Here is a 22,557-nt window from a genome sequence, read left to right on the forward strand (position 1 = left end):
GTTAGGTATGATGATGGTTTTCAAAATGCCAGAAAAGTTAAACATCAGACCATTTTGTGTTCTCATTATAGCTGTTGTCTGTCGTTGTTGTACCACTTACTGCCTTTATAATAATCTCTGCTTGGTAACTATGATAACAGAATGGAAGGCTGATAATATATTAAAGTTCTTTTACTTCATAACCAAGCTTCTAAAGAGGGCAGAAAATGCATAAAAGTACTTTTGGGAACAAAATCAATCTTGTAGGATCACAAATACCCATTTTTTATAATCTTACCCAAGACTGGAGATAAGGTAAAACATTATCTTGTGAACACCTGATTCTCACTATGACCTTTTTTTAGAAACTAAATGCTCTTTTTCAGAGTACGCCTTAGTCCCAATGAGGGCTCATTTCTCCTTTTGTTTCATTTAAAAATGTCTATCAATTTAATTTTGTTTCCAATATTAACTTTATTTCCTGCATTTTCTGTCCTCTGACAAGATACTGCTACCTTCTATGTTGCCACTGGAGGATATTTTCTCCATTAGTCACTGGCTGTCATTATGAACTGAACAAAGTTGGAAAATGTCCATGTCCAAAACTACAAACTTTATAACTTAATTTACTTCTGAACTTTATTCTTCTATATCCAGTTCTGTGAGTTCAATGTCTTAGTAATATTTTCAATATTTTTAATTATGCTTATTATTTTTATTTTTGCTTGCAAATAAAGCAGCTGTATGAGATCATTGCTTATAGTCAGATGGTCAGGGATATCTCCTGGAAAGAAAAAGCTTTAAATTTGAACCCCCTCAGAGTGAAGAAGGCTTAGAACCCCTAGTACTGCACAGACTTTAACCTTCGGTTATTTTGCAAAAGGTCGCCCTTTTCTCTTTATAAAGTATGTATGTGTTTGGCAATCCTTATTCTGAGGTAGAAATTGTTACATACAGCAGGATTTAGTTTGGTATTGAAACTTGCAAATTTAAGTACCTATAGGCATGGAAGGTGTCTAAGCTTCCATTATAGTTAATGGAGATCTGATCAGTACAGTCTATAGAGCCTAGAGGACAGTTTACCTGTAGTAGGTACCCAATGACTGTGGCCCTGGCAGACATATGTCTGAGTGCTTTCATTTTCTTAATTTTGCAGTTAATGCTGCTGTTCGTTAGTAGTTGAATTCACTTTCTACGTACACTACTACTAGAGATATCTTCTGGTGCCTTTGACTTCACCTGCTTTTAAGGGCATAGGTTTCTTCTGTCTCTTGTAGGTATATCCTGAAAACACTCTACATGCCTGTATTAAGGTATCTAAATTGAGCCTTTAATATTAACCCTTAATTCTAGGCCCTATTCAAACACATTTACATATCAATTATTTCCAGTTTCCTAGCTCTATGCAGATTTTGGGCTCAGTCTGGTTAACAGAAAAGGGTTGGTGTCTTGTTTAGTTACTGTGAGTCACTTCTTGTAGTTCTCACCTCTCATTTTGCTGTCCAGGACATTTTGACACCAAGTTTCAGGAAAATAAAACATCCTGCTGCTTTCAGTGGCCCATGTTTTAGGCTTCTACACTTAATTTGGACACTTGAAATGCAGTAAATCTGGCAAAAAAAGGTGCTTGATCTGTTCTCATATTATCAAGATATCATTCTCTCACATGTATCAGCTTGCATTTGTAAAATGACACCTCTTAAACAAAATTAAACAAAACAAACAAAAAATCCAGATGTGAAAGTATTAAAAACAACAGCTGTAAAATTGGCTGCTGATGATCTATACTTTAAAATCAAATACAAATAATAACAAAAACTTATTCACATCCCCAAAACACTATCCTGGGTGTTCCTTGGTTTTTTGTGATATGTTTTCTTAGAAACAATTGCATTAATTGAAATAAACAGAAAATTTAAAGGCCTAGATAAACCAAAAGGAAAAATAGTTGTTTACGTTATAGAATAATAGGCAGCGAACAGTTTGAGCTGGCAGCAGCACAGAGAGGTTGTAAAAGAAGAGTATCTCAAAAATAGCATGCCCAGTATATATAGAAACTCCATACACAGCAGAATGTGTTAGAAAATACCTTCTCACCTCACTCCACTCCCAGTCCTCCCTGGTTCTTCCCACAATTGTCTGAACAAGCAGCTGCTTTGTTGTCTCGAGATTAAGATGCTTTTTGTCTGGGATTTCAACTTGCATCATCACTCTTAAGATAATTGTGCACCTACACACTAGTTTTTCGTGGTTCCTTAAAATGACACACAAGAGATGTTGCTATTTTTGCAGGAAGGTGAGAGTGAAGCCAGGACCACATGAGTTCTTTTACAAGTGCTTGACATTTTCTAGACTAAAGAAATATGGGTAATTCTGGTGGCTAGGTCATGGGGTTGTGGACCTGGGAGCACCTTGTTCTCTAATTTTGGCTGAAACACTGACTCACTGTGGTATTTAGACATCTGTATATTTTATTGACTGCGATGAAAATGTTTCTATTTACTGGAAAAACCTCAGAGGAAAAGAAGGTTGTGTCTTATTGGAATTTTCTTGTGTAAATCAATTACAAAAACATAGGAATGGTCTGTTTCAGATGAAAAAGAAAAACAAAACATATTCCCGGCAGTCAATTGTACAAGGAAAGTAAGTAAGGAGAGGGAGAGGCAGAGAGAGAAAAAGAAAACCATACGTGGTTTTGGTAAATTTAGCATAGTTATTCTCCTGTATTTAGAATGGAGAAGATTATACGATGTAATTCACATTAAGGTGTATGCTATTTAAGATTGGTAGATGTTATCTAATATAAATAACTTTAAAAGCATATAGAATCTGACATAAGATAAATATATATTGCACTATGCAGACCATGCCTTGCTGCGTAGTACAATAAAGAAAATGATGTTTCATATTTTCAGTTGTACTTCTTGGGGTGGGGGGTGGTAAATATGTTTTACATGGTTTATTCCTTGAAGATTTTAATCTGTGTGTGTAAATGACATCATGAAGTATGTGTGTGAGTACACACACAATTCGTGTACCTGAAACATCAGATGTTTACAAGAAAAAAGAGAAGGGAGGGGAAGAATGGGCTGAAGATGAATGATGTGCATAGAAAAAAATACTAGTGAATTTTTCTTGTACATGCTACAACTTTTAAAGTATAATCTGCTTAAAGCAAAATATTAGACTATCTTTTGAAAACTGCTGACTGTCATTTTAGAATTCCTGTACTAGCTGCATGGCACTGCATCAGTTAAATTCAAACAGAAGTTGTTCAAACAACTCTTTTTTTTTTGTTTGTTTGAAATAAATCTATTCTCTGATATTCGATATATTTACATTTTAAGCTAATTTGATATTATATTAAAACCATAGCTTCTTTTTGTGAATAACCATTTAAAACTGAGCAGATATCAAAAAAGTACTCACTGACATTTTAAAAAGACATTGAATAGATTCATATTGCAGTCAAAATGAAGTAGTACGAAGCATTTAGTTTTAGGTCTGGTAACACAATGTCCTCTTTACAGGCGAAGAACACAAATATATCAAATTCGTTATAAGGAGTGATCCTGTTTTTCTGGTTCTGTATTGCTTTATACATCAGTATATGCAATCCCTTTATTATTGCCATTCAAGTTGATAGAATAACTCCTGGATTTTTGCCCATACCTGTGAAGTGATTCTAGTTCTATGGTCCCAACCCAGCATGCTCTTTAAGCTGGGGCTTTCAATGGATTTATTGGTAAACTCGACATTAGGAACATGCTTATGTTAAGTGATGAACTGATAGCAATGTGATGGCATTTTAATTCATGCTTTCGATATGTGCAAAGATATTTCTGTAATTTGAAAGACAAACATGTTTCTCTGCTTCCATAGAGTTATGGGTAGATGGAACAGAGAAGACAACCACTGGAAATTGCATCATTAGGACAACATTGGGATAACATTGGGAATCATAACCATAGCCTGTGAATTTAGAATTACATTATATTCTTCATTGCCTAGAATAACAGCACGGATTGCAGGATGTTATCCCCAGCACATGCACTTGAATGCATATGTATATTACATTTAGTTAACTAGCTATGCAAGAAATCTCTTTTACTCAACATTATCAGAGAAGGTGATGATAACATTAAAAAAAATCACAAATACACCATGCTTTCAGCTAAAAATCTATTCAGCCATAATCTAGGAGCTATTCAACACAACTTTTTTTTCATGAAATTGCTTTGCTTGGAGCTGTTCATCTACATATTAACTTCCATTTAAACTTGTTTAAATCCTGATATACATTTGTATTATTCTCATTAAGGTCTGGCCATCCTGCATCTTCTATTCAAATTAAGTTGTAAGTAGTATAAATATTGTCCTTATAAGCTTTAAAACATTTAGAATTTTAACTGATAAAACCCAAAACTTTATTTTAAATATTTTATCTTTGTTTCTGGGCTTTTTAATTTTATGGCAAATTCAATTCATACCAGGTATATTACTTTGATAAAACGTTAGAAAATTTAATGTTAGCCTCTACTGTTTCTGTTTTAAAGGAATTCAACCAGCATAGCTCATAGGAGAGAATGTTAAGTTGAATTTTACTCTCATGAACTGAATAGGGCTGAATTAAATACAGTAAAAAACTAGTATACGGTAAACCTACTCCACATGTAACTCCCCATGAATTGGAAGATAAATGTAAGTTCATATTCACTTTACGTTTTCTCTGTATTGAAATGGAGTGCATGATGAACTAGTCTGCTTTTAATGACTTGTTCTCTTGATCTGTTTACTCAGTATACACCAAGGAACTGCTTATGCAGGATGAGAGTCTGAGTACCACAGACAAAACACTATGAAATGGAAGTATGGATAACTAAGGTAGGATCAGCAAAAAGATATAAAAAACCTGGTATATTTTATCTTAGGTTTTGCCACACATAAATGATGTAAGTGTGTAACTACTATGTAACCTACATTGCAATGCATTTTTCTGATTATTAGAATGTTTCAAAGAATAAAAGTCTTAAACCTACCTTCTTTATTCACTCTGCACTGAGCTTCTTGTCTAGATTCAAATTCTCATAACATTATTCATTAAAATAACTCTATTTTTAATGACAGTGGCCTCTGGAAGTCAACCATACAGAAATAAATTTTTGTCTTTTTTTTTTTTTCTTTTTTTCTGAAGATTGACTTTCCACAGAAATGGCCTTTTTCAAAATTTTAGATTGAATACTAACCAGATTTTGTCAGTGAGGACATAAAGACATTGATTGACGTCATGAATAGCACGTGAAGGTCTTTGCTTCCCTCTAGTGACTGGTCCAGGAAGAAATTTAACTGAATCCGCTCATATTGCTCAATTATGGCACAGAAATTCAGCATAAGATTAATTATGTGTAAAGATACCTATGAGGTCAGAGAGATGCTGATACAATATTAAAGGTGTATTCTTGTGATAGCGCTTGATAAAATACGGCAGATTGAAGCTGAACATGTGTTTGACTGTTTCTAATGGAGTTTTACAGTTTTATCGGGCAGAGATACAATTTCAGAGTTGACAATTCAAGAACAACTGGGGGATGACTTCTAACATATATTTCAAAACATTTATTTTAAGGTCATTTTGCAATATAAACACTGTTCTTGTAGAAAGACAGACCAGACTTCTCTTCAGAGAACAGTTATTAATTCAGGAGACTTCATTCAGATTTAGATCCATTCATTTGGAAGTAAAGTCAAGTCAAGCAACCACATACATTGAAAATGCTCAGAAATTTATTGTGCTTTAGTCTCATCATCATATTACTAAAAGTAGGTATATTTATACCAGCTGTAGTTCTGTCTTTTTTGTACTGACTGCAAGTAAGTTTGAAAGTCACAAATGCATATCTGAACAAAACTAAATGTTTTACTTATAAGCCATTTATGCACATAATCTGTGCCTCTATTGTCAAAAGAATAGAAAAAAAATAGCAGAAGGGTACTTCCTAAAGCTCCTGCTCACATGGATAAACAATATTTCCCAGATCTTTCATCTTCTTTGGTGATGCAAGTAAATTTCTTTTTTGCTTAAGGATGGCATAATACAAGGACCTTTAGAGCTGCTGCACTCCTGTTGGATAAACAGCTAAATTCTCCAGGACAGGCAACAGTCATCAGGATGAACGAGAGTAAAACTATTTAAACGTTAGAGATCTGCATTATGGCAGGGAAATTATACTGGCTTTGAGTATAGCTAGAGAGCATTCTCAAGTAGGACTCAGGAATTTCGAACTTTACCGGGGTTTGATGAGTGACCATGGACAAACAGCTTTGCTTTCATTATGCCCTAATCTCCCCTATCCGTAAATCAGGGAGGACAGTACAAATCCCTGTGTTAAATCATTTTTAAATTTACAGGTGTAACACTCTTTAAGAGTTACACAATATAAATGAGAAAGAGTGATGAGCTTTTGCAGTTGTAATTATGCTATATTGTACTTTTGGAAGCTGCATTTGATTTAGCAAACACTGTTTTTCCCTGCAAGAGTGAGTCCAAGTCCAGCACCATGCTGGATTCACAGATCCCATCTGCTGTATTTCTTGGTGAGTTATTACTAGGGAAAACAATCATCACATTTTACTTGACTTAGTAACATCCATGAAATTTTCTGGAAACATCCGTACAAAACAAAATTATGACCAAGTTGTTTTCTGTTTTAAAGTTTATTCAAACTGCTTGATTATCTTCTGCCCTCACTATGTACTAAAAAAACCTGTCAAAAGTCCAATTCAAATCTTTAAATTTGATTAGAAAGATACAACCACTAGTTCTTTTTATTCACATTTCAGAGTTATAATTGCCTGATATTACAAGAAACCACTATTTTTAGTTTCTGAAAAATCTACATTTACATAAAGGCAATAAATAGCAATTCAGTTCTCAACAAATGGAGTTGATTAATCACCCAGGAAAAATTAAAAAGAAAGCAAACTTATTAGCAAGAATTAATTTGATTTCATTTTTTTTCTATAAATCTCAGCAGGCCATGTAAGCTCTGTTCATAGCTGTGTAGGTGTTAGTGAAGAGCAGTGTTATAAAAAAGAACTAAATTATAAATTCCTCCCATATATAATGATTCATTTTCTGTATGACTTAAGTAAAGAAAATTTTGGTCTGACTCTTCTTCAGCATAAAGACACTCCATTTTATACTGTACAATACCTACATATTTCAGAACTAAGTACTCCTGCGCTAGAGAATAATCATAGTTTGTAAATGTAAAAATTTTTAAATTTAGGACTTGCATGGCTTGAGAAGTGGATTGCTACTTGATCTGATCTGATGCAAATCAGTCAAAGCCTTTTTCAATGTCTTCTAAGGAATTTGGATCAGGTTTTTCATTCCATATTGTTTTAATGAAAAAGAATATGATTCTGTAGAGTCTTTCAATTCTTTATGCAAGACAACCAGGAACAGATTATGTACTGTGCTATTGCACACCTTCTATTATGGAAAGTTCATCATACATGTAGGCATTCCAGGAGACATTTATCTTTTGTATAAGTTCATTAATGTTAACTCTTCAATTATGTTCACAAACATAACCATGGAATCTAGCATGGAAAGAAAATTTTCTGCCTTAAATAAGAAAGAAGCAAAGTCTGACTGAAAAGCTGGACCAACAAGTCTGACTTAAGACTAGAAGCAAAGCTTCAGCTGGCATATTTTACCAAACTATACTTACATGAATTACTCTAATTCAATTATTCTACTTATAGAAAAATCTATTTCCTCCATATCCCCCTGGTTACCCCCCAAAAAAAAAAAAAAAAAAAAAGACTGTGAAGTAATATAATATTCAGATTTCCAGAAGCAAATTATTTGATGATTAGCCCAAGACATATTTTCAAAGGCTAGGCCAAACAAAGAATAACTGTAATGGTCCATCATGGTAGTTTAAAAAACAAAGTGAAGAGGAGAGGGACAAAGCAGATCAGTGTTCCCTGTCAATTTTATCGCAAGGCAACAAAATGCAAAAGTTGTTTTGCTGGTATGCATGCACTCTTATATCATAAAGCTGAGTCACATTCTGCCCTATAGGCAAATCCGTGAGAACATCACAATTAACTGGTAGGCTCTTTATTTGCTTTGAACAAATTCTTTTATGGACTATTTCTCCACAATTATATCCAGGGACAATGGGATAAAAATAATTAAAAGCTCTAGAGGATAATTAAAAAAAGTAATTGCAAAATTTTTAACCCTCTTTTTAATGGAGGATGTTATACTATGTCTGGAGTGAAATCTTGAAGTTACGTAAATGCATATACAATTTCTCATTTCTAATACACAGGTATTCATATTTTCACATAGTTTCAGGGTAGAAAATCTAAACCACTGTCAATGTAAATTTATATGGCAATGGGAAAAAAAAAAAGTAGAACAGACCTACCACTTACTAAAACTGAACCAGGTCAAAATCTTTGCAATATTAAAAATTTCAGCTAATTGCATTGTACTTCTGCCAACTGTGCATTCAGCAGGCACAAACTGCTGTGAGTACACATATGGACAAGTAAAACACCATCATACTGTTATAACATCCTTGTGCAGCAAATGGCAGAAAAGAGCCCCAGAATACTAAAGCCCTTTCCTTACCCAGTGCTGTGAGATGTCATGTTGCACCATGTACAGCTGTGGAGCACACCAGCAACAACTGGCACTGTCCTGTGGAGAACACATGTGCCCACATTATGTTCAACGCATACAGCATCTGCATTGTTTTGCTGATTAGTTGGTAACTATTGAAATTCCGATGTGAGAAATCACCTTCTTCCCACTGTGCCTACCCATCTTCCACACCCTCATCATGATGGGATTAGCCAAGGGCTGCATGTGAGGGTGGTACTTGCAATGCTTGGTGGCACCTAGCTTCCAGCCTCTCACTGTGTTTTGACCCTGGTTCAAGAGTCTAGGGGCTGGGTCCTCTAAGACAAGTGACTAATTTTGTCAGGCCAAACTTTCATGGATCCTAGAGCTCCATACAGACTGTCTGTTATGGCACCTATCACAGATATAAGCCTTGAAAAAGCAACAAAGTTCAAGAGAACTGTTCAGACAGCGTACAAACTGCTACAGTAAATGGCATTTTTAAAATGGAAATGTATGCATGCATATAAGGATTTTTTGATCCCCTGGGCTTATACAGCCTTGCCCAGACTTACATAAAGCAAAACAGTGCTAGGAAAAAAACACTGATAGTGATATGGCTAAGACTTAAGTGTGGCATAGTGACAAACACATGGAAAGAGTGGTGAAATTAAATATAGAGGTGCTGGGAATCAGCTCCCCAACCCATGAATATTTTCCTAAATAATATGGCAGAGTTCCAGCAGGACACTTTGTGAGTAACACACTCCAGGGGACCCGACAGCTCAGTGAGCATGGGCTGCTCCTGAGAGGCTGAAAAGTGTGTTTCGAACTCTTTAACTAACTTCTATAATGAAAAAATTAAAGGGCTGGTCCCTGCAATCCCCAAGTAAGTGATCTAACCATTTGACTAATTTCTGGTTGAGACTGTCTTTGCTGTCTTTCTCTGCCTTATTCTTTTCCTTTCCAGAAAGGTAGGAGGGACAGAAAAGAAAGTTTCAGAAGTTTCATTTCCTCTTAAAATCTTTAAAATATGTGGGGTGGGAAAGTCAGCCCTAGTACTTGACTGACTTCTTTCCTTTCTCTTCGTGGACTGAGACACTGGAATTAATGTATCGCAAACAGTTCCTGACAGCAGGGATAGTTTGTTCATGCCAGACAATGCAAAGCAGAAAAGATAGAACTCTTTCTTGAGGTTCTTTTTGGTTGGCTTAAGGAACCAAATTATTTCTCCTCAGAACATCAATTAAAAATATTCCATGCATTTTCCCATGCACTGAAAGTAGAAGCATTCAGTCTTAGGATACTGAAGACTGCATTCAGTTCATGGGAATGCACTGAACATTTAGAAAGCATTTTCTGAAACGAATGTATAAAAATATCACTCAGACTTCTGAGGGGGGAAAAATCATTCCTTACATAGCATTGATGCTTCCAGGTTCATTTAGGGAAGCTGGAAATATCAAAGGAAATACCAGAACTCATAAACAGCCTGGTTTCAATCAACACAGGCAGATGTGTTCTATATTTTGTGAGAACCAACTGAAATAAAATGCTGAATTATTGGATTTGACTTTACCCTTTAGAATACATGACATAGTATTTCATTTTTTAGTTGTGCTATCTCAATATTGTACACACATTTCACTAGCTGCTTATAGAGTGGGCACAAGCCTGCCTGCTTGATAAATGTAAAACCTTATAAATTATCATCACAGGGAAGAATCACCAAATCTTATAGAAAGAATGGATTAAAGCTGCTTTTCCCAAAGTTAGGATGATCAAATTGTCACAGATAGCAATGGCAGTAAGATAAGCTTGATGATCTGGTATGATTACACAGCTCACAGATCCAGAACTTTTTTCAAGGATGGATGACAGGGAACCATAATTACTGATCAATCTCCTGAGAAACATGCCCAAAACCCAGGGAAACAAAACTTCCCCTGCTGTTAGAAAAGTATTAAACTGACAAGATCAGTGGAGGAAGTATCATTTACCAAATGTGAACTTGGAATGCATGCAGATAAAGATGTGGGAGAAGTGACTAAAAAGGTGGCAAAAACCTTTAGAGGTTACTGCTGGCTGTATGCCAATGATAAAAGCAAACAGTTTTCATCTGAAAAGCACTTAAATACCCATCTCAGCAGAGACTACTGATTAGTTAAGCACCTTCAACTAAAAGCAGACTTCTTTTTGTTGAGTTTATTCCAAAACACTTGCCAAATCCTGGTTATGCAAAAATTACCGAGTTTGGAAGGACAGCTCTGTAGGATTTGCTATTGGATGAGGCTATTAATCCATCAAATCCAGTTGCCTGCTGCTGGGAGTGGTTAATTCCTGACACTTAGAAAAAAGTGAAAAAAATAAAAGAACAATAAGCCACTGCCAAAACCCCAACATCACCTAGCCAACTGCATATTTATTTATTAAGATTTATAAATGATAGGAATCAATTCAGAATTATAGAGCTTTCATGATAATTTAAAACTCGCAGTGCCAGAATACAAATTCTGAACTATACCCGAGTAAATACAAATAAAATACTCCAAAACATAAAGAAACCATATTATAAAGATAAAATTATGAATTAACTAATGCTGCCACAGCTAACATTAGGGATCTTTTCCAAAAGGGTGGAGCAAAAAACCAGAATTTTGCTCTTGCCTTTACACACTCAGGTAAGAGATAATGTAACATTCTTATAAAATAAGAATTTGTCATTTGTAAAACAAATGACAATGGTGCCGCTGCAGACCTTACTGATACAACACATCTTATTGTGAGTATTTGATGGCTCATAGCACTTTTCAAAATACTTAATCCTCTAAGAATACCCTCAAATCTTCAAATATTTTAACATCTTCAACAGCTAGTATGACTATAAAACGTATCCTTCAGAATATAAAAGCTGTTTCTCCCAATAAACCTCAGGTTATTTTATGTAAGCTTTATGTAAATGTTAGATGTTTCAAAAATTAACTTTTCCAGCCAGATTCTGAAGCATAATGAAACCACTACTTACATGTAGCACTAAACTTCCCTATAAACAATACTAAGAGAAATGTATGCAAAACAAGTGGCAAGCACAAAATACATATGTTGTGAATCCAGGATACCTGCATGAACTCTTTTAATAGCATTGCTAAATCCACTGCATGCTTTTTCTTTTCTTTTCTTTTTTTTTTTTTTTTTTTTTGCTAGTCTAATTCGGTGCAAATATGCCTTTGATATTCTGGACTGGAGAAGTGAGACCAGATCATGTGCTCTAAATACACAGTACTTAAAGTACTGCATGTAAAAAAGGTAAATAAAGCACTGTACTACTGCTGTGTAAGAGGAACATTGTGAAGAGGAAACAAAGAACATATTCCAAATGTTTTGCATTCCATGTGCACATAATAATACATAATATGGAATCTTGCACATACTTTATCCCACACACTTTATAGAAATGAAACGTTATGATGTTGCTTGCAAATAACTTCATTATGATTCTTTCATAGAGGTATAAACTATGGTACTACTTGTATTTGGAGCAACTTCTAGTATCACATCCAAAGTTTCTCATTTCTGCACTACAGTGTTGTTTCTCAGCCATCAGTGTATTGGTATAAATCCAGGCTCCAGGATAAAAGCACTCACACAATCACAGGCACATGATTTTTAACACTGTAGATGAGTCTGTAGTATAAGACGTACATTCTATTCCTGGACAAGAAGTACAACATCATCTTTAAAAAATTAATATGACAACTGTATGGGGATACTTCTTGAAACACTTTATCTGTATTTAGGCAAAGTTCACCTTGACTTTAATGGGACATTTACCATGAAAGATTAATGCAGCAAATTACAACTGCATAAACTTGGAATTCTTTTCAAACCACACTGATTTTACTGATTTACTTCTTCACAGCATCATTGTCAGTTTTGCTACCGAAGGCACTCACACCGAAAAACAAGTAGCAGAAGACTGTTAGCAAGCTTTCACTGTTTAGTATACAGCTAATATTTTACTAAACTAAAATGAAAATTTGCACTAACTAAAATGAAGATTGCTCTGGGTATCACACTTGAAAATGATATTTCTCCCTGCAGTAACAGAAGTGGGAGCCTGCCTTAGTTATCTATCTGATCATTTATCCACTTGCTTGTTGCCCAGCAACTACCACCAAGGAACTACAGTTCTTAGATATCCTCATTTTAATCTTGAGAAAGGTTAAAAGTTCTAGTCTCTTTCTGGTTAGATATTATATTATTTCAATTTATGTATCCGCAGAAAGGGAGCCCAGTGACTGGCGAATATAGTACATTCACTCTGTGAAAGGTTCGTTTTCCCTGTCCTCGTACCAAACCATTTACTGACCAACTAAAATATTGTTAGGTATTCTGTAATATTTGAGCCATAGCAAACAGAAGCACTTACGTTCTTGAATCATCCCACAGCACACAGTAGGGATTCAATGTGCCCTAAGAAGAAAACAAATAAAACTTATTAGTTACTGGTATACAAAAAACCATGCCATGATTGACCTAAGCATTTATCTGGGTCTCCTCCTACAAGATCACACTTATACTCTGATGAATTGATGCCACTGAAATTGCAAAAGCTTAAGGTTAATTCTTATGGAGTATTTAAAAAGCACTTGAAAAATGCAGAGTGTTTGTTGTATTGTCTCTCTTAGATAAGGTAAGCGTAAAGATGTCTATTTGGTATATCCTAGGAAAACTGGACTATGAGATAAGAGTTAATCTGCTAAGAGACTAGACTTGACCGAACATTTCTGGGTATGTTTGTAAGCAGAACTTTAGGCCCCTTAGGAGCTTGGATGTCAAAATCAGTTATGCCTTTACAAATTTTAAGCATATGTTGGGCAAAATATCTGGAGGCTGGGATTTAAGATGACCCCACATTCACTGCACAAGATGTCTGTCAATTAGGTTCTAAATCAGCAGAGATTTACGCTCAAATTATTTTTTTTTGTGTTGACCTTTATAATCCCAGCTCCAACCTCTTCAAACTCAGTTGAAGATTTCTGATTTGATTTAAACCAGGATGGGAATCTAAGTTTATTACACATCATTAAACTGTGGATAACATTTTGGGAAATTGAAACATCCTTATAATTACTCATGTTTACCTTGCTGCCTGGGAAAAGTTGTGACAAAATTAAAATTCAAGTTTTATCCCTAATCTTGTAAATCTTTCTTTATCAAAACACAGATTGACTTAGAAGTACTGAACTGGCTAAAACCTGCAAAACTGTATTCCCATTCAACATAAATATTAGATATTTCCAGAAGTCAGAACTGTATGAACAAATTAGATGCAAAGTAGAGAATAAAAATATATTTTTAACAAAATCACATGTGATTTGAAGAAACAGGTGGAATACACTATTTTCTTATGTCAGTGTTAGTGCAGTTCTCTCATGAAGAGTGTTGGTTCAGTAGATAGCTTCATCTAAACAAAACACAACTTGTTATTTTATTCCAAAAATTGTTTTACTCATAGAAAAACATGGCAACCTGTAAAGTAAAATTTTATTAAATATTTAAATTCTTCCATCCACCTTTTTTGTCAAAGATAGAAAGGTCCTTCTGCAAATGCTTGTGAGAGATGTATTTAGGGAAATTTTCATCCTGTATTTCAGTATTTTGCTGACTGCATTGAATTCTATGATTAGACTATAAATATTTAAAACCAACATATACTTATGGTACCTTATATTAACATAGCTCTGTACAAATATAAATAAAGGATGTTGCATTCCCTGAAGTATTTATAATATCAAGAAGAGGAAGGGGAAGAGGGCATAGGACAAAGCACTGGATAAGAGGCACACTGAGATTCAGAGACCAGGTCCTGCATCTTAGCCAAAAGCTTTGAGATACATTGATAGAAGAGAATATACACAGATAAAAATAAGAACAATGGAATGACGGTGCAGAATTAGCTTTTTTAAACATGTGTTTTTATAAAGAGTGTTAGTTTGTATCCTATGAAGAAATTCTACTTGCAAGATGATATAGTTATATGCATATTAAAAAAGTATTCCTATACCTGAATTTTAATAAGACATTGAGTATCTGAGATCTGAGACCTGCCTTTCCTAGCACCAGGTATTATGCAGTTTATGCTTGCTATTTCTACAGTGCAAGTAGAAAGAATACAAAAACAGTTTCACAAAAAATGTCCATTATAAGTAAATCTACAAACCAGAGGGAAATAAAAGCTTTTGCAAAGCTGAAACACAGTAAGACTGCAGCTGTCAGATCATGTTTCACTCTCTTTGAAATGTATACAAATGAAAAAAAAATCACAGCTCTTGCCATTTAATTACCTAGCTGCAGCTAAGGAAGCACCTACTGTGTTCATTAATGTTTACGACTGTCGCAGTATTGATTTATACATTACGGTACAGGACTTAGATATATCAAAAATAGACATATGTGTGTGAATGTATATGTAAATATATCTCTGCCTGGCATATCAAACTGAACTTTTGAGATGTTATTGGCAACTTTGACAGCTATGCAGCACGGTGCCAATTCTGTTTTGAAGCCAGGGTTTTGAGTCTCGTGGACAGCTTGATGTCTTATACTACTGCTGGCTTGTTAGTTGTGTCCCTGGAGTAAACTTCTGTGCTGTCAGAAGGTGAGAGTTCATATTCTCTCTGGAGCAATTAGGATTTTATTGAGTTTTTAAAAGATTACTTTGGTGTCTCTTTAATCAAACTACCGGAAAAATGTGATCACATTCATCAACATGTACACAGTGCGTAAGACCAAATCTTATCTTCTCTAAATAATGCATTGCAACTCACATTCTCATTGTGGTCAACTGTGTTAATTTATTTGCAAATCCAAATACCATGTTATATTCCAAACAGCACTGTAATTGTGATTTACATTTCCTCAAAAAAATAATCCTCTGGTTTTATTAATAAACGGGATAATTTTGATATAAAATGAAGTAATGATGATAAATTTTGGATGAATTAATATTTTAAGGCTAATTTGAATTTAACATTAACTCTCACTAAATGATGACATTTGTCTATCTTTTTTCATAATGTCTTATCTACTTAAGTTAGTTAGTGGATGGGGAAGTAAAAGAACAAATATGTGGGTATACTCCTATACATAAGTAAGCATGCTCTAGAAGTTGCTTAAAAAATTAGTCATTAAATCAACTTGGAAACAGTTTCCAAACAAATGAATTAACAACATTTCAATAACAAAGGTTTGACAAGAACAAAAATAACATCAAAAACCATTGAGAAAAAAAAATAAACAAAACAAAAAAAAGCCAGATAACCAGATGAAAGAGAATGTCTGCATTTCAATTGCTGTTTAGTAATTAATCTATGTAATTGACACCATGATTAATCTGCAAGCCATTAATATGTAATGTTCAACCACTAAAGATATATTAATACTAGTTATATATTTCTGAATGTGACATATAAAGCTTGTTCTATAGTAATAAATTCTTGTTTTCAGCTGAGAAAATTATCATAGAATCATAGAATGGTTTGGGTTGGAAGGGACCTTGAAGATCATCTAGTTCCAACCTCCCTGTCATGGGCAAGGACACCCTCCACTAGACCTTGTTGCTCCAGGTCCCATCCAACCTGGCCTTGAACACCTCCAGGGATGGGGCTGCCACAGCTTCTCTGGCCAACCTGTGCCAGTGCCTCACCACCCTCATAGCAAAGAAGATTAGAATTATATTCAGTCTGAAAGCAAAGAACACTCAAACCTACAAAATAATTTATGCACCTAGAGCCTTAGTTCTTTAAACCAAACTCGCATTATGGAGGTTAAGACTTGAATGTAAAAATCACGAAACATTGAAAGATATTAAAATTGTAAAACTCATTTCCTTTCACAGATTTTCTTGACCAATATCTGCCAATCCAACTCTTACATCCAGGTGGATCAAAATCCTATATAAATGTACTATGTATGTAAATCCAATTTAAGGACAGGAAATTTGTTCCAAGCACTTGATGCTTCTTGGGATTAAATTATAGGACAAAAATCGAGCCAAATTAAAAAAAAAGTTGGTTCTGATATCTATTTGCAAAGTTATTGTCTTTTCACCTTGTCAAGACATAAGCTAATACAATACTTGTTAATATTCTGTTACTGAAAGGTTGACAAAGCAAGGTGACAATCAGTGTCTCTAATATAACCTCTTGTAAAAATAAAGTTTAATTTCATTTCCAAGATTTTGAAACTTGGCAAAAACTTGTTTTTTAAATGACTCAAAGGGATGGATTTAAAAAAAAAAAAATTTTGTTGTGGTTTTGGCTTGTTTTGGACTTTTCTTCCACTGCTATATAGCATTAATTAATTTGTGGTCTACTTCAGCAAATAGTCTATTACATTTTTGTGAAATCTCCTACAGGAACAAAAGTTATGTTAAAGGCTGACATTTTCTTTTAATATGTATGATGTAACTTAGGTTGGAAATAAAATAAAACTAAACCCCAAAACTGCACACCCTAAAACATTAAAATTAAATAGATCAGAGAACCATAAAAAATGAAATCTCCACAGTTCTTCATCAATAAACTTCTAATATTACTGAAAGGTAAGGAGTCAGCTTAGTTTATGTTCCTTTAGTCCTTTCTTTTCTTTTCTGCTTAACTTTGCAGTAAATTTCATGGAGACGTCCTTTGCAATATTATTTTTCTGGGAACTTAATAGTGGGTCATAGTGACCACTGATGGCAAATTGACAGTGTCTTCTTGACTAAAATGTAAATCAAAGATCTAGAGTTCAAAGAGTTTTCATCATACTTTTGCCCAGAGACATCAATCCAAATTTGCTACTGACTGAATACTGGAAACTGCTCCAGCTGAACTGTACCTGTATGACCACTTGAGCAACTGTTCATAACAAAAAATCACAGCTTTACAGTTTTTTTGCATAACAATACTATTTACTAAAGCTTTAGTAACTGTGTCTCTTCTAATCATCTCTTTATGATTTTACTAAAGTAAAGTCTCTCAGTAACATAAACAGACAGAATTATATGCCATGCCTTTACATATATTACTCCCATGCTTGTTATTTAACACTATTTCCCCAATATCGTACACAACAAAAATTTCCTGTAAAAGATATATTTTATTCTCCTTGTTGCTGCTGGGAGATTGCCAACAGCAGAAAGAAAAACTGTTAATATTTTTCATATAGTTAGACATAGAATTCCTTCTTTCAGATTTAAAACATTTTAAATGTGAGATTAAAGGCTGCTACAACAGGTTATGTAGAAACTGCCTTTGTGTATAACATAATGACAGAAAAGGCCTGAAGAACTATGGAGCTCTATGACTTATGCAGGAAGCAAAAGGTTAAGTATTCAGTGCACTACATTTTCAACTGTATCCATCAAAGCAGTTAATGGAGAGGTTTTGGTAGGAATTGCTGTTTAAATGCAAACCTCAAAACTCACGGAACAACAATTAATTTTGTTTTGCATAAAATATGTATGAAACAAGTACACATTCCCTTCAAAGTATGTTAGGCTGTTCCTGCGCTTAACTTCTGTCAGTTGAACTGGGTTTTATCAGCTGGTATTTAAAAGAATCCCACTTCTTTCTCTATATGAGCTGGTAAATACACTTGGAAGAGCATATCAGCTATTCTTGTACTTACATTAGACAGATGGGCAAGTTCTATCTCCAGGAAAGAATCCGTAGTTTTGGGCTCAGGTCGTATAGTAACAACAATGATTTTTGAATTAACAACAGTAAAATTCCTGAGGAGGGAAAAAAAAAAAAAAAAAGAAAAAAGTAAAAAAGAAAGATTTAATTTAATATGAGGTTAAATGAGGCTTCTGATATTTCATTTAAAGAAGTATCTCATGGGTATTTTCCATTACTTTAGTTGACAAATATTCAGGGAGAAAATATATTTTTTTGGAATTGGTGAAAACATTCACTCATTGCCAATCTTACCTGACATATTAAAGACTGAAGAGCAACAATGGTAGCAGAAGTGCCACTCCTTAAACTATGATTTACTAATTAGAAGGATGTATTGATGACACAAACATTCTGCCAATATTTGAATGTATATCATTTGCTTCTCTCAACACAGACCCACTAGCTATGTTTTATGAGACAGTCATTTTTCTTCCAAAGTGCTATGTTAGACTTTTTTCTGACTGCTAACGGTAAAATGGTGAAGATGGATGAGTGCAATGGGAGATTCTACAGTTTTGTTGATTCTGTGCTCATGAAAAAACCTACCTGTTTCCAATTTTTTGAAAAACCATTGCATTTGGTATATGAGTGAGCAACTTTATCACCTAAGTGCTTTTAAAAATATAATCCGTAGAAATCCCACCAAAACAAATGATTTTTTTCTCATATATGTGAGATTAGATTTGGTCTTATATTATTGTACGAGGTTACTAAAATAATACTTTTCTGTTAATTTCTATAATTCATAATCAATCTCTCTTTCCATCACTATGTTTTGTATCTACCTTTCTAGGACAGACCTAGTATTGCGGAGGTTATGCTAATACAGGCATAAAGACATGTTGACAGGATTTTCATGTCTGAGATCCTTGCTTCTTATGACCCCATCAGGCTTAGAACAACCATCAGTTATCAGCCTGACTGTTTCTGACGATCATTACCATTTTCCTTTGTAGGTAGTGCTGCTTTCAACACTTTCTGATGATTGCACATAAACAAACATAAAGTCTCACAGAAAGATGTATTCACAGATAGATGTATCAAAGAAACTAGGCAGTTTAGATGTAATTACAATAGACTATAAATTTTTGTTGTTGTTTTTGTTGTTTAATTGATTATTTTCTCTGGGGAAATGGTATTTAGGAGAGGATTCCATTTTGCTGGATCACTGAAACAGGAATTGCCATGGTTACAGTAGTAGAAACTTAACTTAGTGGGCAATTTACTCAGCACAAGGAAGGAAATTATTCTTCTGGGGCAAGGTTTGAATTCTAGTTCAATTTTACTCAGCCAAATCATGTAACGGATATATAATGGAAGTGGCTTTCTATTTTACTTAATTCCTATTTCTTCCCTTTGGTTTTTGCTTTAAAATCTCACACATTGTTGACAAAAACATATCTACCAGACTAACATTAATGTTCAGCAAACTTCCAGTGTGTTCTGCAGAGGGGGAGTAATGACTGTACCTTTATGTACATGCAGTAGCTGAATATCTATAAATGTTCTGAAGTAAGACATAATTGTGTTCTTAAAAAAGAACAAAGCTTCAAATCAATACAATACTGATTAACAGATCAAGACAGGAGGAAAGAGAGCTTACTAGCTATTAAAAGATTTTGTCCATTTTGGAAATTCACATAAGCTAATGTAAATACTGATATTTCAGTATTTGATCACAGTCAATCTTTGTGATAGAGAAATATCTCCTTCCTGTATCTAATTCTGGTACACTTCTGATGGTCCTAGGGTGAGATCCAAAACAGCACTTCAGGTTCCTAGATTGTAACCTTGGTACGTCAATTTTAAAACTCTACCAATCCACTTATGTTCTCAAGAGCCCCTACCAGATTGTTTCACCAGAAAACAAATGTAACTGGCTATATCTCTGTGAACTGAAATCTATGTCACTCATTGCTGTCCTGGGCTGAATACCCAGCTGCATATCTTGTATTTAACTGTTTATATAGTCCCTGGAAGAACGCAATCTGGCAAGTATTTTCTAAACTCACATAGCATGTTAGGATGCCCCTGAATTAAAGCTCAAAGCATTGTAGTAATGAGAATTTCCTTCAAAAGCACCAGTGCAGTACCTTTGATGTCTTTGTTGAAGATAAGATAATTTTTTAAACAGCAACTTAGTGCTGAGAACACTTATTTAGGAATTTAAGTAGGCAGCTTACAAAACATCCCTGGAGGTAGAATATGTGGGTTTCAGTCCCTCATATTGGGAATGATACAGAATGAAAATAGCCTATCTCAGACTTCCTGGGCAAGTGCATTACCTTACAGCTTTTTAATGACAGGTGGAGAGTCACCTCACCATTACCTCCTTCATCAAAAAAATCTAAAATTTATCTTTAATGGGAAATGAACTTGTACAGAATGATACTCTGCTGACTGAAAAACGCACATCAGGGTCAACTTTTGAAATCAATTACTGAAAAAATGTATTACATGCCTTGGGAACTATGGTTGAATAAATATTTGAAGATTCAAGATGACAAAGTTTGATAAAGGCTCAATAAGAGCTTCCAAAGCTGCTGTCCTAGTGTTTTTTCCAATCTGAATTAATAACTATTAATATAATAGAATTATTTTGCTAAGCTCTTTTTCTATCTGAGTATACACCTTGAGAGTATTCTTTTATAGGAGTATACATATTGATTCTATGTGATATGGCATCCAGGTTTTCTTTTCTTTTTAGAATGACTCTCTTGCTCAAGAAAAATGAACTTATGAACAAGGCATGTTGCTACCTCAAGACAACATGAAAGAAGTTATAGTTCAATGAGTGAATGTGGTATATATTACAGAAAAATTATGAATGCTATAGCAGTAACACTATACAGGAAAAGCCCATCTGAGGTACTACATCCTCAGTCTAAGAAAGCTGACCTAAGGAAGTTTAAGGGTCTTTTTGGCTATACAGCATCCAAAGGAGGGGGTTAGGAAATGGGGAAAGAGAACATTTCAGTGCAGGAAATTATAGCAGGAAAAGTACAATGATTGTTTAACTGATGTGTAGCAAAATCAATGATTCTTTATTTGTTCTTATTTTTCAAAGGAAAAAGCTATCTTAGAATATGGCAATATGCAATGTATTCCTTCAGAGTGCTCACAGAGGAATTATATATCTTTTAGATGAGTATTACACTGAGAATCAATTTTCTGTGAACTTAAAAATAACATAAATGTGTTCAGGGATGCAAGAGCTATTGAAATAATATTCATTCCATAGTGCTCAAAATATTCAGTATTTCAATATCTGACTTTTAAAAATCCACACGACATTACAAGAGCAGCACACTGCAGCAAAGTATATTAAGAAATGGAATGAGATGAAGTTTATTTACTTGTGCATGGAAAAAAACCCCACAATTATTTTATTTATATAAGGAAGAATAAATTACTTTCCCTTAACCTCTCGTTTAAACAATACTGGCAAAATTATTTGAATATTATACATGTACCACCAGGATTAAACACATTGTCCAAAAAGTTCTGTATTAATGAAATTGCCAAGTTCTCATCTCACACTGTGTTTATAAGGCTTACTTTTAATGGACTCTGTGCCAGTAAAAACAAGAGAAATCAAACCCAAATGGTAAAATGCAGCTAATTTTAAAGTTTGTGAAATATATTGTGTAGGCAGTCCTGGATAATGAAATCCTTGTTTTACTCACAGAACACCTGTGATGTACCAGATGGGGATTCTGTGGTTAGGTGCTTTGAAAGATTTTCCCAAAAGATATACTGAGATATTTTTTATTTATTTGTTTGTTTATTTTAAACAGAGAAGTTCCTTGGAATGAAGCAGAAGCTTGCATACGTTCTAGTGCTGATATTGAGGGAGGTATAGGAATGTGTGTGACCATTGTTCTTCTGAGAACTACAATCACATATTTTACTTTCATCTTAATTCCTGTAAAGCCAGGGACTGAAATCACATGGGAAGTGGTAGAGCTTTCTAGATATTTTACTACAGCCAGTAAAAATCACCTCTCTTACCAGTTTCTTAAGATGTAAAGGACGTGGCATTTGAACACAAACATGAGCTGATTTTACTGATTTTACCTTAGTTTATTGTTTTGTTTATCTTTAATCCCACTGTATTTTGTCAACTGTCATTTTAATTAGAACAGCACCACATAAGATACTTACCCAAAATGATTTTTTAATTCCTACATTGTGCATAGCTACCACACTTCT

At 34.3% G+C, this 22,557-nt stretch overlaps 1 protein-coding gene across 10 annotated transcripts in view; it reads right to left on the bottom strand.

Annotated features, from left to right (window-relative positions):
- ADGRB3 (adhesion G protein-coupled receptor B3) overlaps positions 1 to 22,557 on the bottom strand; it is a 457,019-nt gene that overhangs the window by 169,737 nt on the left and 264,725 nt on the right. For all 10 annotated transcript variants that reach the window (XM_030489525.2, XM_030489532.2, XM_030489528.2 and 7 more), the window contains 2 exons: positions 18,296 to 18,398; positions 13,050 to 13,093 (listed from right to left, as the gene is read on the bottom strand). In XM_030489525.2, coding sequence (XP_030345385.1) covers positions 13,050 to 13,093; positions 18,296 to 18,398 — 147 coding nt within the window. The remainder of the gene's footprint in view (positions 1 to 13,049; positions 13,094 to 18,295; positions 18,399 to 22,557) is intronic.

This window comes from Strigops habroptila, chromosome 6 (assembly GCF_004027225.2).
Source record: "Strigops habroptila isolate Jane chromosome 6, bStrHab1.2.pri, whole genome shotgun sequence".
Lineage (NCBI taxonomy): Eukaryota > Metazoa > Chordata > Aves > Psittaciformes > Psittacidae > Strigops > Strigops habroptila.